This window comes from Microtus pennsylvanicus, chromosome 4, assembly GCF_037038515.1.
Source record: "Microtus pennsylvanicus isolate mMicPen1 chromosome 4, mMicPen1.hap1, whole genome shotgun sequence".
Classification (NCBI taxonomy): domain Eukaryota; kingdom Metazoa; phylum Chordata; class Mammalia; order Rodentia; family Cricetidae; genus Microtus; species Microtus pennsylvanicus.
Genome location: NC_134582.1, coordinates 18,984,864 through 19,002,701, shown reverse-complemented (window position 1 = coordinate 19,002,701; position 17,838 = coordinate 18,984,864). Strand labels below are relative to the sequence as shown.

Sequence of the window (17,838 nt, the reverse complement as noted above, 5' to 3'; positions counted from 1 at the left end):
TAGCGGCTCCTTGGCTTTCACCACTGTTCCATTCTTCCTCGAGAACATCCGATGAGCCCACACCGGAGGCCTGACTGCAGCTTTAGTCTTGAGCATCGTCTAAAGCAGCGACGCAACAGAGCGGCAAGCGAAAGGTTTCCATTCACAGGTGGGGCCTGACATCTCTCACCAGGCATCGCGTGACTCGTTTTTCAGATTCGCTCTTGTTTCCCGAATCTAGGGCTGTCACTAATAGGAACAGCCTGTCCTGAGTGTTTGTCGTCTACGTGTCCATTACGTTTTTTTTTTCAAGGAATTGCCTGATACTGGGAGGGACAGTCCCTTCTCGCTATCCTGGACTTCGTTTCCAGCTCACCAAGGAGAAGCTGTCATTCTCTTCGGTGTTTGCCATCTTCAGTCAAAGGGGCTGAAGCAAACAGATTTTTTAAGTTATTATTTTAAATTTGCAAAACTAACAAGTAAGATATTTAAGTCAGACTTTTGAAACACTCTACCTGTTTTTATCCTCGATAGTGAGGGAAACACCCTTTGTTAGCTTTGTCTTTGGACCTCAAATGCTATTCCTTTCTCGCTCCGGAGCCTTGCTTTCTTGCTCTTTTCCCTGAACCCATCTGCTGGCGCCCTCTGCTGGTAAGGCTCATGCAGCTGCCCTCAGACCCTGCCGGTAAAAGTGGCTTGCCTGGAGAGCCTCCTAGTGCTGCCTTGTTCCGGTTGCCTAGCAACAGATGGTCTCCTTGCCCTAGCTGCAAATCAGTTTTCTGGGTTACCCTACAGGTCTGCTCTGTGGCTCCCGATGAGCCAATGGGTCTTCTGGATTCTGATTCAAAGTTTGGAAACATGGATGAGGGTCAGTTTTCCAGGCTATAAGAACAAAAGGCAGAATATTGGATTTAAAACTTTTGAAGTTTGGGGACCAAGGATGTAACTCAGTAATAAAGCACTTGCATGCCCAGGTCTCTAGGCTTGGTTCCAAAGGAAAGGAAGAAGGAAGGGAGGAAGGGAGGGCACAGAGCCCTTGAGCTCCTGCCTATAACAGGCTGAGACTGGTTTTGTATTTCTCACATTTAAACTGAAATCACTGGACAAAGCAGGCACGGTGTGCTGATGAACCCATGAGAGGTTGTGCTGAGCCTGTGTGAGCCAAGCACTCACTCTTTTAAGTCACCACTCTGAGCACTTAAAATGATGGTGGTAGTAATCTCTGTATTTTGTATTAAATTTTTTTCCTAGAGACAGGACTTAGGCCAGTACCAGCCATCACTCAATGGCCAGGAGCTACCTTTCCAATGTATGTGTTATCATTATGTTGATTATCTACTAACTTTCTGGGTACAGTGCTGTTCTTCATTACATCAATGTATTTAATCCTTAAATTTTATAACCCTAATTTGTATATCTGATCAAATGACTTTTGCTTTACTTTTAGAGTAACTGCGTATCATACTACCTTAAATGTGTTTTGGGGTATCTAACTTAATTCCCCTTTTATAACTTTTTGTGACCTGTGTGTTGTTCCCATCTCTTTTAATAATTTATAAATGTCTTGGCATTTTAAAATTGACAGATCCTTTTAAATCTACTCACACTATTCTGTGCTTTTAATTTCACCCTCCTTCTCTGCCTGCCCCAGTAGCTATGGTATCTCCTGGATCAATACATGTGTTAGCACACTCACAAATGTGGCAACTGTGCTAGACAGCCATCTATAGACACAGGACTTTTAATGTAGTTCAACATGAAACGTGGCGCTGTATGTTTACGTCTACCTACGTAGCCAAGTTGTTGCTTTTGTTGTTTAGAAAAAGCATTCTTCTTTTCAATAAGATGCTACACTAGAGAAATATTTTATGGATTGAAAAGTTGGTCATGAAACCCCTGCTACAACAGCCCAGGCTTTGACTCAGAATTGTCTCTGACTGTTGTGAATTCTTCTCGCATTCAACAACTATTCACAGTGAATCCCTGGTTCAGACACTGCAGAGGGTTCCGGTGCAGGAGGTGCCCAGTTTGGTCCTCATGGCACCCACAGTCAGATGCTCTTACAGTGTGGCAGAAAGCAAACCGCTGTGTGCAGTGTGACAGATGATACGGAGGAGAAGCATGGGCTCTGGGAGACAGGAGAGGGGGGTCTCTAGGTGTGTGTGGTGGCTAATTTCGGTTGTCCACCTGCCTGAATCTGGAATCGACTCAAGCAGCAAGCCATTGGCCACCCCGGTGAGCCCAAATGTGGGCGGCACCTGCAGGAGGCAGCTCAGATGAAAGGACTGGAAGGGGAAGCTTTGCTTTTCACCTGCTTGTCTCCGCTCTCACTGACAAGTTCACTTATCCCGTTTCTGCAGCTTTCCTTTGCTATTAGAACGAGCTTTGTCAGTCTCCTAAAATAAACTAAAGCCCGGCAGCTCTCCAGGAATCTCCAGGTCTCTCGCACATGAGTGGGACAGCTGAGACCTCCAGTCTCGTGGACTGAGCAGCTAACAGGTTCTCAGCCTCTCGCTGTCAGACGGCCCTTGTCAAACTACCCAGACCGTGTCGTGTAAGCTGACCTCATACATTGCTTTCAAATATATTCATTATATCAGTTCTGATCCTCTAGAGAACCCTTACTAAGATGATGAGGCCAAGGAGGGTAACCAGGAATTAGCCCCCCACCAAGAGAAGAGCAACAAGGCTCCTGAACCCACCTGGTTAGTAAGGAGGGGTGAGGGAGAGTAGAGAAGCTACTGGAGGGTCTAGAAGAACCAGGGAAGGAGTGTGCAGGCAGTACATAGAAATAGCAATGCAAAGGCAACGTCGCTCTGGCTGCATTTGAATAAAGACAAGGGGAACAGGCCTGTACTGCTGAAACTGTGCTTAGACGGGTGATCAAGGACCACAGAAGCAGCAGAGGAGTGTTAGAAGACAGGACACGTATTTAGGAAACATCCAGCACACACAGCAATGTTTTGTGCTCGCAAGAAAACAACAAACCTGCCTCGAGGTTTAGAAAATCCCTAGAAAGCAGAGGGGAAGGAGCAGGTTGGAGGTGTGGGCAGTCATAACAGGCAAGTGTGTCTGGAGAGAAAGGCTGAGCCTAGAGCCACTAGGCAGAGGACGTGAGCAAAACTCAAAAGGTGGTATGTTGTGTGGCTGCTAAAGGCCCAGAGTCAAGGAGAGGATCAGACTTCAGAGACCAGAAACGCCCTGATATTGTCAATGTAGGAGCTCAGGCCACTGTTGGGGTACCAGGGGTTGAACTTTAGGAACTCAGGCCATTGCTGGGGTACCAGGGGTTGAACTTTAGGAACTCAAGCCATTGTCGGGGTACCAGAGGTTGAACTTTAGGAACTCAAGCCATTGTTGGGGTACCAGGGGTTGAACTTTAGGAACTCAGGCCATTGCTGGGGTACCAGGGGTTGAACTTTAGGAACTCAGGCCATTGCTGGGGTACCAGGGGTTGAACTTTAGGAACTCAGGCCATTGCTGGGGTACCAGAGGTTGAACTTTAGGAACTCAGGCCACTGTTGGGGTACCAGGGGTTGAACTTTAGGAACTCAGGCCATTGCTGGGGTACCAGGGGTTGAACTTTCAGGATGAAGGAGAGAGAGAGTGGAACTGGAGCCCTGGGAGATGGAAGACTGGTACAACCAAGGAGGGGAGACTGAAGGTCTTAGTTTGCAGTGGGCAGTGTGGGTGTGTGTTTGCGTGCTTTAGGAAAACAGGCCCCACCAGAAGAGAGAGAGACAGAGACACAGAAAGATTGGAGCTGTGGACAGAGCTGATGAAACCAGAAGAGAAGCAGAGAGAAGGGAAGAAACCAAGAAGGCATGGTCTGACTGTGGGATAAAGTAACACGGTTGGTGTCTGCTCTCTGGGACGCAGGCCAGGTCGTGTGCTGGTATCAGGGGGGAAATGTGGGGTCTGGAGACTTCGTGCTCAATACCTAATTGTCACCAAATTGGGGACCATCAACTTCTCATGGTCTCTAGGACTCCTTTTCACCTCCGTGTCTCAGTGCTGGAGTCAAATCCCTGCGCCCGGGCACCTCTTTTGCTCTCCTCATCCCATGCACTTGAACTGTGAACACAAAGTGTAGCGGTTAACAAAGCTAAGGGCTCTAATTTTTAGTCACAATAAAAGACCAGCAGGTGCCAGTCTCTTGTCCTCATCCATTCCTCTGCTCTAAGGTCAAATTCAAAGCCCTGATGTGTTCTAGAAAAGCCGTGTAACTATTCGACAGAACAGCAGAGGAAAACGGGGGCTGGAGGTAAAGATGGGCTGGAAAGGTGGTAGCGGGGGCGAGCTGGAATAGTCTAGAAGCCAAAGGGAGCAAAAGCTATGTGACTTGTTAGCCTGCTAGCGATCCTCCTCCCTGATAGAATATGCATGATCCCAAGTCCCTGCTCCGCTGGGAGCAAGGAGGCTTTGGAGGAGAGCGAGGAGTGCGCACCCAGATGCGCTGGGGCTCAGGGTGCTAGGAAGACACACGGGCCAGAGTGTAAGCGCCCCTGTCCCTTCTCTGACTCACCAGGTTAGGGAAGCGCCCCTTTGAGCGCCAAACCAACTCCTACCCCTGCCACACCTCCGTCTCCTTCCAAGGGAGCATGACCCTCGGGGATGAGCACGTCAGACTTGAAACAAGCCAACCTCGCAGGTGGCCACAGTGCCCCTGTGGGGACCCTTTGGTGCGAGCTCTGACCCTTTTGTGCTGCGCTTAGCCACTACGCAGGCAAGACCTGGCTTTTCGATTACGCACAGCCCCCCCCCCCAACTTGGCACCTCCGTAGGGCGGTGCTGATCCAGGCGGAGGCGGAGCCCAGGCACAGCGCCACCCAGCTGTCTCCAGCAGAGCCCGTCTCGGGCTCCACGAGCCGTTTCCCCAGCAGGTTCCTAAGACGACCTGCCTTTAAGGAGCGTTTCCCTGAGCGCGACTGCCTCCCGGCGCCTTTGGTTAGCCGGGAGCCTACAGTGGGCAGGGGAGGGAGAAGCTGGTGTGATCCCAGATCCCCGGGAGACTAGGCCATCTCTTTCAGCCTCGGGGAGTGGAGAAACTGTCCGCGGGAGCGCACATCTCGGGTTCTCTCTGGCTCTCGTGCGTCTTCCTACTTGCCTGACGGGAGTGCGAGTCAGCAGGCATGGGGTGTTTGGGCAACAGCAGCAAGACCGCGGAAGATCAGGGTGTGGATGAAAAAGAGCGCCGCGAGGCCAACAAAAAGATCGAGAAACAGTTGCAGAAAGAGCGCCTGGCTTACAAAGCGACTCACCGCCTGCTGCTTCTGGGTAAGGCCAGGGTGCATTGTCGCTCTGACCCTGGCAGCTCCCAGCGTCCTGGAGTGCACAGTCCCGGGCTCACAGTCACTGGCACAGGCAAACCAGACTGCGCACCACCAGGCGCCGGAGCTTGGCTAGGGCGAACTACTGTAACCACATCTGCTTTGTACTCGAAAGACCCCACGTAAAGGAAGAACACGTTAGGTAGCGACATGTATGGTCCTGGCCTGATAGGAGGACATGGATGACCACCTTCTTTCTGTTTGTCCGCAGGGGCTGGTGAGTCCGGGAAAAGCACTATCGTCAAACAGATGAGGATCCTGCACGTCAACGGCTTCAACCCCGAGTAAGAATGCCCAGTTTGGATTTGCTTTCTAAATTCTGTATCAACCACATCTTTTCTCAGAAGTACTTTCTCCACGCAGTTTTGACTGGGGTGGTGAGGAAGTAGAAATCCAGCATAGAATTTGTTCCATTTAGGCAAGCCCTTCTTTGGCGATGTCTAGTTTAAAAAGAAAACAGCTTGCCAAAATACTTAATTTGTTAGGATTCTTAGGGGAACATGTCTCTAACACTGGCGTGGTGCTGAACCAATACATTGATCCTTTATCCCTTAGGATCTGGAGGAGAGGGGGCTCTCGAGACCCAAGCATATTGGAATCTGTTGCACAAAATGGTGTAGTAATTGCAAAATACCTATGAATATCTTTCCATTTGCTTCGTATCTCCTCTGGATGATTCATGATACCTACTGCAACGTGTTAATAAAAGACTGACTGTATTGTGTTGGGTGGTTTAGGAAACAGTCACAAGGGAAAAAAATGCCTGTACGCATTCAATGCAAATACAGGTTTTTTTGTTTTTTTGCCAAACCTTTTTTTTGGGGGGGGGTCTTCAGTTGATTGAATCCACCAATATAGAACCACTTATATGAAACCTAACTATATCGCAATACACCCTTTCTCTATAGTACAGCCCACTTACATCTACTTCAGTATATAACTATCAGTATAAGGAATAGGTTTGAGTATAACTAGTTGTATTTGTGTGCGAGATCCGCAATAATTGTGACTATATGACCTTGATGTGTGTTTGAAGCTGTAGGGTTTGAAGCAGATATATTCCCTTTGCTTGGAGCACAAATTGGAACGGGGGCAGTGTTTTCATTTAGGAGGAAAAAGCTTAACAGACACCTTGAGGTTGATACTGACCTCTGGGAAACTCGGTCTACTGGAAGTTTTAAAATCTTAACGGGTTTCTATTGTGAATGAAATTAATAACAACCCTCTTTCAATGCAGGGAAAAGAAGCAGAAAATTCTGGACATCAGGAAAAATGTCAAAGATGCTATCGTGGTAAGGCCTCCCTTAATGTTTGTTCACCTGAGTGTTGAGTAGGCTGGACTCAGACTGTGTAAACTAAGTATGTATTTCTGATCATCTTCCATGGGACCCTTACGTTTTATATCTCTCTGTTGATTCTCTCCCTTCATCCCATTTCAGACAATCGTTTCAGCAATGAGTACTATAATACCTCCGGTTCCACTGGCCAACCCTGAAAACCAGTTCCGGTCCGATTATATCAAGAGCATAGCCCCTATCACCGACTTTGAATATTCCCAGGTAAGAAAACGTTTCCTCGGACATTTTCCATACTGAGAGGTGGACCCATTTCAAGTGAGGTTGCTTTACCGGAAAGCAGCGTCAAAACTCTAAAATCTAGCCCTGTAGATGCTTCTTTTGTGCTTGCTAAAAACAGTAAAGACAATGGGATTGTTAGAAATGCCTTTATGGATATCTAGGTGGCTGACCATCAGGGACATGGTTTGTCTCTCAGAAACGTTGGCGGTGCCTTTCCTGGTATGTTTTTAAAGCCTTGTCGCATATAACAAAAACATAAATTACATGAGCCAAGAGAGAAGCTTATGGCGCATAACTACCTCTGTGGGAATAACAGAAGATAAGAAACAGAATTCAGGTTTTTCTTAAGCTTCGTGTCCATCTGATCACAAGATAAGAAAGTACGTGTTGTAAGTAATGGGCCAGCATTCTGTGTGTTGTATCAAGCAAGATACAGTGTGGTTTACATCCTTCTCTCTGCCAGATGCTACCCATCACTCCTGTGCCAGCCTTACCTGTGCTGGAGCGTGAGCGAGCGCAGCCGGTGCGAGTTGTTTCTTGTTGGATTGGCACTTCTCTAACATGGTGTTTGGGGGTTTGGTGTGGCAGATTTGAATCAAACTGTATACTAAGCTTTCTGGGAGAGTCATGCTTGTCCCAGTGATAGCCAAAGAGTGTGTGTACATGTTTATATGCATATGCACATGCGTATACCTGTCAGTATCATATTAAAGAGCTTTCGCTGCCTGGCAGATGGTTTGCAGGCCTCTCCTCCAAGTGCAGCATCCACTGTGTAAACAGGCCTTGCCCTGCCCTGGCGCAAAGGCCTGGTGCCCCTGCTGCTCTCTTCCCTAATCCCCATAAAATACCATCCTGTGGATTCCGTATCACGTTAATGGATAACAATTTTTTTTGAGACAGATTCTCGCTACATAGCCCCTACTGTCCTGGAACTCACTTTGTAGACCAGGCTGGCCTTTAACTCACTGAGATCCGCCTGCCTCTGCCTCCCGAGTGCTGGGGTTAAAGGCGTGCGCCACCACTGCCTGGCTAACAATGTCCTTCTAAAGAGCTGATATTTTCATCCTCTAGTATGTTTTTTGCTTCTGAAAAGCATAAGCATCCCAGTATAGCCAGAACTATCTGTACAGTTTCTGAAAAGGAGTTCAGAGTAAGAGAGTAGCTCCATAAGTAAAAGAAATTTGGCATCTGGCACAAGGCACATAGGTTCCAACTGTGTCTTTGCTTATGGGTGGCTGGAAATGGGGTAAGGAGATGGTAAGGTGGGTGAAAAGTAGCCAGACGCTTCTGCCACACCAGGAAGCCTCCTGGTTCCAGCTGCAGGACCTCTGCTATGCTCTCTGTGGTGTTTTCTGCATTGGGGATGGCACGTAAAATTACAGTCTTGGTTCAAACGAAGAGTGGCCTTCCCATTCAGACTCAGATGTAGACTGTCCTGTCATGTTTTCCCAAAGTCCTTACATATGCCTCAGCATTTTCCTTTAAAATGCCGTTGCTGGCGAATGCGCAGTTAAGACTGACCGCTCAGCTCTGCGTCGTTTTCTCTCTGCCCCTGAGCTCTCACGGATGAGTCTTTCCATCTGAAATTCGGAAAACCCAGGTCTCTCCTGTGCTGTCTCGGGCACTGGAAATGTGACTTTACAGCTAAATCTGACGTATTTTAATAAAGGCAAAACTTGAGGAACCGTTTACTACATATACATATATTTTCATAAGATCATTATCATAAGCCACATTTAGTTGTCCGTTAGGTAAAAGAGGATTTGATTCCAGCAAATACAAATACACGCAGTGTGAAGGCGAACTCTTTCAGGAGCTGCTCTGTTGATTTTTTTTTCTGTCCTAGCACTCTGTGGTTTTGCATGTCTGTGCTTATGTAAAATGACAGTATTTCATTTATTAAAAAAATCTAGACTTATTTAAATAAGAATTTAATACTAATAGATAGCATTGTTTCTGAAGATGCTATTTCTTTTTTTAATTAATTTATTTTTATTTATTTATTTATTAAGGATTTCTGCCTCCTCCCCGCAACCGCCTCCCATTTCCCTCCCCCTCCCCCGATCAAGTCCCCCTCCCTCATCTGCTCAAAGAGCAATCAGGGTTCCCTGACCTGTGGGAAGCCCAAGGACCGCCCACCTCTATCCAGGTCTAGTAAGGTGAGCATCCAAACTGCCTAGGCTCCCCCAAAGGCAGTAAGTGCAGTAGGATCAAAAACCCACTGCGATTGTTCTTTAGTTCTCAGTAGTCCTCATTGTCCGCTATGGTCAGTGAGTCCGGTTTTATCCCAGGCTTTTTCAGACCCAGGCCAGCTGGCCTTGGTGAGTTCCCCATAGAACATCCCCATTGTCTCAGTGTGTGGGTGCACCCCTCGCGGTCCTGAGTTCCTTGCTCGTGCTCCGTCTCCTTCTGCTCCTGATTTGGACCTTGAGATTTCTGTCCGGGAAGATGCTATTTCTTAATATGCACTCTCTCTTCACAGACTTTATTTGATAGTGCCTGGATAATTTCAGCCAGCTCCAAAATGGCCATCTAACCGCAACTCCGTGTATAGAACTCAGGCTGAGCAGTGTGTAGAACTCAGGCTGAGCAGTGTGTAGAACTCAGGCTGAGCAGTGGATAGAACTCAGGCTGAGCAGTGTGTAGAACTCAGGCTGAGCAGTGTGTAGAACTCATGCTGAGCAGTGTGTAGAACTCAGGCTGAGCAGTGTGTAGAACTCAGGCTGAGCAGTGGATAGAACTCAGGCTGAGCAGTGGATAGAACTCAGGCTGAGCAGTGGATAGAACTCAGGCTGAGCAGTGTGTAGAACTCAGGCTGAGCAGTGTGTAGAACTCAGGCTGAGCAGTGTGTAGAACTCAGGCTGAGCAGTGGATAGAACTCAGGCTGAGCAGTGGATAGAACTCAGGCTGAGCAGTGTGTAGAACTCATGCTGAGCAGTGTGTAGAACTCAGGCTGAGCAGTGTGTAGAACTCAGGCTGAGCAGTGTGTAGAACTCAGGCTGAGCAGTGGATAGAACTCAGGCTGAGCAGTGGATAGAACTCAGGCTGAGCAGTGGATAGAACTCAGGCTGAGCAGTGTGTAGAACTCAGGCTGAGCAGTGTGTAGAACTCAGGCTGAGCAGTGTGTAGAACTCAGGCTGAGCAGTGTGTAGAACTCAGGCTGAGCAGTGGATAGAACTCAGGCTGAGCAGTGGATAGAACTCAGGCTGAGCAGTGTGTAGAACTCATGCTGAGCAGTGTGTAGAACTCAGGCTGAGCAGTGTGTAGAACTCATGCTGAGCAGTGTGTAGAACTCAGGCTGAGCAGTGGATAGAACTCAGGCTGAGCAGTGGATAGAACTCAGGCTGAGCAGTGGATAGAACTCAGGCTGAGCAGTGGATAGAACTCAGGCTGAGCAGTGTGTAGAACTCAGGCTGAGCAGTGTGTAGAACTCAGGCTGAGCAGTGTATAGAACTCAGGCTGAGCAGTGTGTAGAACTCACATTGAGTTCTCATCAAAGCTCACCATTCCCCCAGATCAAACGGATGAAGCTACTAGGCTAGGCAGTCTTGACTTGTATGGGAACAATGTCCTGATCTGGCGAGTCCAGGTCTCCACAGGTTTCCTTCTCAATATATTTTGCCTTTCTGTCCCAAGTGACCACATTGCAAACCTATAGTGTACTCAAATCACTTTTGAATTAAAAAATAAATAAATCTATGTGGGGCCAGCATGGTGGCACACACCTTTGATTCCAGCACTCAGAGGCAGAGAAGGTGATTCTCTGTGAGTTCAAGGTCAGCCTGGTCTACAAAGAAAAATTTAAGACAGCCAGGACTACCTAGAGACTGTGTTTCAAAAAAAGAAAAGGAAAAGAAAGAAAGAAAAGAAAAAGGAAGGAACATTATTAGTGAAAAATACACTCAGGCACATTGTATTAGATGTATTTTATTTTATAAAGCATATACATTGAGATAAAGAGAGATAAATGAATATTGGCTGCTTTATATTTCTCTCCCATTAAACGTTCTCATGCCAAGTTGAAGTTTTTAGAATAAACTTTACCACAATCTTATATATTACCCCCTTAGTGGCATGCATATCTATAGCATGTATGTATGTGCCTGGACAGAGACTGAGTCACACACATATAGCACTGAACATGTGGAGAGTGTTTTAAAGATGTTCCCAAGATGCCTTGCTTTGTCCCATGACTATTCCTCAAATATTTCCTAAGAAAAATGATGGCTGTGTTCACCTCAGAAAGGTTCAACTAGTCCTTGAAAAGGGAGCCCAGACCATCTCTTGATTTTCTGCCCTCCTCTGCCACATGCAGAGAGTAGGAGAGTTTTAGCAACTGTGTTTCCACCCTGAAGAGCCAGGTGTGGGGCCCTAATTAAGAGAAAACATTTTAGCTAACATGTCCATAGAAAATGACAGTTGTTGATGCTGGAGAGATGGCTCAGTGGTTAAGAGCATTGCCTGTTCTACCAAAGGTCCTGAGTTCAATTCCCAGCAACCACATGGTGGCTCACAACCATCTGTAATGAGGTCTGGTGCCCTCTTCTGGCCTGCAGGCATACACACAGACAGAATATTGCATACATAATAAATAAATAAATAATTTAAAAAAAGAAAAGAAAATGACAGTTGTTACTTGAGCTTTTTTGTCTTTACCAAGTGTCACCAACAAAGTAGCTCCTGAGGGACTAGAAGGAGTCTTCATTTGAGAACATACTGAAGTCTCCTCAGCTCTCCTTCCCAAGCCTATTCTCTTCACCCAGGCTTCTCACCATTATCTAAATGTCGTGTTGCTCTACACACAATGCTGGAGAGGGAACCAGGGCCCTACAGAGGGCACTGTACCAGTGAGCTACACCCCCATCCCAAAGTATTTTTTTAACTTCTTATGTTTTTTAATGTCCCTCAAGGGTGTGTCTTTATTATTCTCTTTAAACTACATAATTAACAACCAAAGACGCTAAAACGGCACTCACTGGCATTGGTAAGTGCCTGGGAGAAGCAAGGCAGTAAAATTTATCATCAGTGTTTCTTATTTCTCGAGCTAAACCTTCTACTTGCTGGGGTATACACTACAGGAGAATGCTTGCTTAGAGTGTGTGAAGTATGTTCACGCCTCGACACAGAAAAGAAATAAAGTAATAAGTGGCCGCGTTGAATCATATTTAGATTTCTGTGAGTGATGAATGTGTTTCGGTGGGCACCACCAGTGCTTTCTGGGTGGTCATTCTGTTCCGTTTTTCTAGATGACGGTGGAATTTGTGCCAGGTGCTGTCTGGATTATGAACCCATAAAAAACAATGTCCTGGCAGCGCATGCAGAGTTTGAAAACTCCCAGCAGGCTATGACAGAAGCTAAGCCTCTGGGGAGCAGCCACTGGGGCTGTCCCAGGGAAAGGCAAGGCTGGCTCTCTGACAAAACAAAAACTCAGCGGGAGCAGGGGAGGATCAGGACTGACAAAATCAGGGGAGGTATTCCAGCACACCTGCTAAGGGACACTTTCAAGGGGAACTTTCTCAGACCCTAGTCACAGAAGGAATCCCACAGGAGGTCTAGCCCAGTAGGAGGGTCTGAGAACGCAGAGAAGCCAGTGTCATCATAGCTTCCCTGAAGCCAATTTTCACGTTGTTCAACAGGATACGTGAACACTCGCTGAGTGGGGAATTTGCTATGTGAACGCAGTATTACAGTAGGAATCTAACCAGAGAAGGTAGGGAAGTGTCACAAGAAAGTCAGGGAATGCGTGCGTGCGCTTCCAATAAAAGGATTCTTTAAATTGGCCTGCTGACATTGAGAGCCTATTTGTAATGTAGCGGTCATCTCTTAGCCCAGTCACTGCTCACAGTTATCTGTGCGCTTTACCCAAAGCTAGGAGGCCGGGGCTTCGCAGGGCTTCCCTGCTGGCAGCTCCGCGGCTATTGGTTTGCCCCAGCCCTGTTCTCTTGTTGTGGGCCACACCTAGCTTCTTCACGCCTCTCCAGCGGTCCTTCTGTAGCCTTAGGCCTGAGACTCCTTGCTCACAAGTCTAGCAAGGAGTGAGAGAGCAGGAGTGTGTGTGGCCTGGGTGAGGTCACCCAGCTGTGTTGGTCTTGCAGGTGTAGTCTGGGCTAGAGACAGTCACCTGGTCTATCATTCGGGTCTCTTGCTGTCATCATCCTTCCTATGTGATCCAGATGTCATTTGAATCTATTAGATTGGACCATAAAAAAATTGCCAATATTTAAGTCATTTTAGCTATGTTGTGATGGTTTCGTATGGTTTGACCTTATAAGCTGCCAGCATGTCACATGTCAGTCTTTGGTCATTATCCCTTATGCCCCTTGATTCTGGAAAGTCCCTGAGTGACAGGTGAAGGGACCATTGACGTCCTGCTACTCTGAATAAGTGATTCTCCTTCTTATGCCTCAATCCTGCCCCGCATTCCTGCTTCCTGCTTCTCTCCTTCATCCTCATTCCCAAGCTCGTCCCTGCGGAGTTATATTCAGTCTGTGTGGGGAGGTGAGATGGAAACCTGCCAAAAGCCATGTTGACTGCCCAGCCTCACTCTCCATTGCCACCCAGGGTACCCCCTCACCGGGTCCTGCACGCCACTTCTTCATTTCCCACCCCCTAAATACCATTTTGGTAGCTAAGTACATACTCACTTATCTACAGTTGTAGCAGCTACAACTTTCTGGTCTGTCCAAGAGACTTTGTATAAAACCGCCCTGACCCATTTCCAGCGTGTTTGGGGGTTGTCAGTAGACAAGATGGCACCCTGTGGAACCAGTCTCTGAAGTCATTCCCGTAACACCTTGCTCTTGCCTCTTGAGCCTCTTTAAAATAAATAAATAAATAACTCCGCCCCCCAAAAAAAACTAATAATAGTTGTACATGTCGATCTAATAAAATTGTACCTAAGTAATTTTAGTAGCAGGAATAGCCAACATCAGTCAGTACAGTACAGTACAGACATCACAATTTATCCCATTTCTGTTAGCCTGGTCACTGGCATCTCTTAACTCAATATCCTCATCTGTAAAATGGAAATGCTAAACATAATGCCTCTCAAATGCTTTTTGGGGATCCAACACAGTATGTGTCTGAAGTATGTGGCTGTGCCTGGCACACTGCAGGTATTCAGTGTGTATCAGCTCCCTGTTAGCCAATATTAATGTACAATATTAATGCTGCGCATTGATTACAATATTGATGATGTGTGTGTTTACCTTTCAAGATGTTGCTAAAGGCTAAGCTTTGGGCATTCCATTTAGGAGTTTTGCTCTCAAGTGTGTTCTATCGGGAACATGCAAAGAGCCTGGCTGTTTCCTGGAGGCTTGTGGGCCCTCTCTCACTAAAGAATCAGGGGAGCTCTTATATCCCCACTAGATTCCCCAAAGTAAGCAGTGTGGGCTGCCCTGAAGATTGGACAGCAGCCTGCATCAGATACCTCCACCAAGAAGTGTCTAGAAACCACACACTCAGTGTGACATGTGCTTCTTGGGATGGCCCGAGAGCAAGGTTTTCCCTAATACATTGTCTGTCTACAATGTTCCAGCGGACACTCCACCTTCTGTGGCCTTTCAAGGCTTGGAGGGGCATAAAAATAGTCAAACTACTCTACTTGGCAGAAAACAGTTCAGTCTGAAATAAATTATATAGTTTCAATAAGAATATAAAGAAAAACAGTGTTGACTCCTCCAGTTTTGTGTGCTTTAGTGATGTTGGTACCGCCGTCTGATATTGACAGTGAGGGCAGGTGCTCACATAGGATTGTATTCAGAGACCTGTCCTGACTTGTACAGTTACGGCAATCCACACCTGAGAAAACAGTGTAGAGAGAGCTGTTGACCACCCCCAGGTCATGGAGCAGGGTAGGAGTGCCCAGAATTTGAGCCAAGGCCATCTGACCCCAGAACGTGCCTGCGTACTGCCATAAAGCCTCCCTGGCTCCCTGTGGCACCCCCGTCAACTGGAAGTTTGTCCAACTCACCTCACTCTCCCTTATTTTGATTTTTATTTTCAGAGTTTAGGTTGGTGGACGTTTCTGATTTCTTGTGATCTCTTAGTCTGTGAATGTGGTCCTTCATCTCGCCTCAGAAGCTGTGTAGGTGAAGGTGGGCGAGGCTCCCCTAGCCTTGCCCTCTTTCATGTCTGACTCTTCTCTCTTCCTGTAGCTGACAGGTCAAGTAGCCTTGACTCAGTGGAGCCCAGGGGACTCCTCCTTGACCAGCTGTGGCTTTTGGTTCCAGTTTACTCAAACAAGACACTTGAGCTGGGCGGTGGTGGCGCAAGCCTTTAATCCCAGCACTCGGGAGGCAGAGGCAGGCGGATCTCTGAGAGTTTGAGGCCAGCCTGGTCTACAAGAGCTAGTTCCAGGACAGGCTCCAAAAGCTACAGAGAAACCCTGTCTCGAAAATACCAAAAAAAACAAAAAAAAACAAACAAAAAAAAACAAGACACTTGAAAGGATCACCATGTGGCATTTCCCAACCTTTAATCAGTGGCTCGGGGAGACCTGATTAGAGTCCTTTATTCTGGGCACTGATAACCCCCAAGAGAAATTCAGTTTGCAGGATAGAGGGAGGGAAGAAAGAGAACGGTTGGTCCAATGAGTTAGGCTCCAAGTCCCATGGCCGTTGCCTGTGCACATACAAGCTTTCATTTACGAGGCTATTTTTAGGCTACAAGTTTGAATCCAAAGTCATTGAGTGGGTGGTACTTAGGTGTGCAGTACTTGCTATTCTGAAGCCTCACACGGGTTACCGAGTGTCACGCACATAGGTGAACATACACACACCCCTGTGAAACAGCCTGTGACAGTTCCTGTGAAACAGATGAGAACGGTAAGTGAGCTGCCTGCCCTCATAGCGTAGAGTTGGTGCCAGGCTGTCTCTTCGCTGTGCTATCCAAGGCCGTGAACGCATTCCATCCCTGTGTCACATTAGACATGAAGAGCAGTGCAGAAAACCATAGTCACGTGCCACTTAAAGACAGACCTTTTTCGGAGACGTGTGTTGCTAAGCTGTTTGCTGGGTGTGCCGACGTCACAGCATGAGCTCACAAAAAACTGAGATGGTGCGGGCCAGCCACCAAGGTGAACTCCATGTGAGAAAAGGAACCAATTGCATCACCAGTGACTGTCCCTAGTGGTATATACCACTCTGCACTGTGGCTGACCGTGCAGCTGCTTGTCCATAACAGCACCGCCATGAACACAGGCAGCGTGTTGGGCTATAGCGTTAGGTGGCTTTATTGCTTCTTGGAGATTATTCAGGTCTGCTGTAATCATTTGCTTGATTGTTTGTTTTGGCTTGGGTTTGGTTTTTCATGACAGGATTTCTCTGTATCTTTACAGAGTCCTAGAACTCACTCTGTAGACCAGGCTGGCCTCGAACTCACAGATATCCTCCAGCCTCTGCCTCCTGAGTGCTGGGATTAAAGGTGTGGGTCACCATGCCCAGCTTGTTTGTTTTTGAGGCAGGATCTCCTGCAGCCTAGATAGACCTCACCACACAGCGAATGATGACCTTGAACTTCTGGCCGCGCGTGCCTCACCTCCCAAATGTGAGGATTACAGATGTGCACCACTGCTTCCAGTTTGTGCTTTGCTGAGGATCAAACCCAGAACTTTACCCATGCTAGTAAAGCACTCTGCCACCCGAGCTCTATCCCCAGGACCCCACTGTAGTCTCAGGAGACCACCATCAATACTCAGTCCTTGTTGATGCATTTGCCCTTATGCTGCACATGAGTTTACCAGAAACATGAAATAACATCTGAACTGGGAAAAAAAAATCCTTGGAAGCCTAGGGGCACATCTCCTGGAGGTCAGAAGAGGACATTGCATCCTCTGGAACTGGAGTTTTGGGTAACTTGCAAACCACCATGTGGGCTCTGGGAATCAAATCTGGATCCTCTTCGAGAGCTGTAAATGCTCTTAATGACTGAGCATTCTCTCCAGACCGTCACGGTTTTGTTTAAGAACTCAAAAATGTATGAGATGCTGCAGGAAGATAGGCTCTCTAGGTCTGATGGGAGGAGTATTGGTGCCAGAGTTAAGTCCAACAACTGTGCATTGATCGGCTTGGTAGCCTCTCATCTTCTGAGATGCCTGCTGATCTGGCAAAGACCATCCCTCCACAGGGGTCACACAGTTTGTTCATTCATTGTCTTTTATCCGTGTCGTCTCCCACAGTCAGCAGCCTGATTGCTCTATGGTTTCTCCAGCTTCTTTGATGTGGATCCTACACAATATTTTTGTAGGTAACAACTAAATTCTCATTAGACAATTCAAAAGAGATATCTATACTCTATAAAAAGACATTTTCTGCAAAGATGGGGTTAATGAAAAGAAAGTTCAAGCTTCTCGGAGCATAACAATGCTAGGTATAACAGAAGGTGACCATTATCCTAAAGATTTAAAACTGAGAAAGTCTGCAAGGTTCTCTTCTTCCTTGGCCTTGGTCATACTTGAAAATTTGCTTCTGTTCATGCCAAGATAGTAGGGAATGTGTCCCTTCTCTGCTGTCAGATTTCTCTGCCCCTCGTGTGCCATTAGGCACTGTGCATACCAGATCCTCCTTCCAACAATGAGAAGGATGGAAAGAGGCTCGTCTTAAGGTGGCAAGATAGAGAGATGCCATCTCCGTGTGCCTATCACATAATCACACTCTCCAAAGAAATGACGCCAACTCCTCCTGTTCCACTAACAATAACACTTGTGAAGCAGACGAAAATGCACTGTAATTTGAAGAATATATTGGAAAATGGAAGGCGAGAGGTCACAAGCAATCATTACCACAGAAGCAGCTTCCTCGGGTGCCAGATCATTACCTTCCTAACTGTTTATCACTGTGCCTAAAACTCGCGATCTTGGATCCATCCCCTGGGTTGCAAATATGTCTGTGTGCATTAAAATTCGCAACTACACATCACTTGTCTTCATTAGGGTTTCTGTTGCTGTGGTAAAA

General features: G+C 47.0%; 1 protein-coding gene across 2 annotated transcripts in view; it reads left to right on the top strand.

Annotated features, from left to right (window-relative positions):
* Gnal (G protein subunit alpha L) overlaps positions 1–17,838 on the top strand; it is a 102,740-nt gene that overhangs the window by 24,344 nt on the left and 60,558 nt on the right. Inside the window, exons 1-5 of one of the 2 annotated variants that reach the window (XM_075968431.1) lie at positions 4,387–4,474; positions 5,010–5,256; positions 5,521–5,593; positions 6,547–6,601; positions 6,749–6,868. In XM_075968431.1, the coding sequence (XP_075824546.1) occupies positions 5,112–5,256; positions 5,521–5,593; positions 6,547–6,601; positions 6,749–6,868 (393 nt within the window). In that variant the 5' untranslated portion in view covers positions 4,387–4,474; positions 5,010–5,111. Of the gene's footprint in view, positions 1–4,386; positions 4,475–5,009; positions 5,257–5,520; positions 5,594–6,546; positions 6,602–6,748; positions 6,869–17,838 lie in introns of those variants that run through there. The other variant, XM_075968430.1, reaches the window with a different exon arrangement.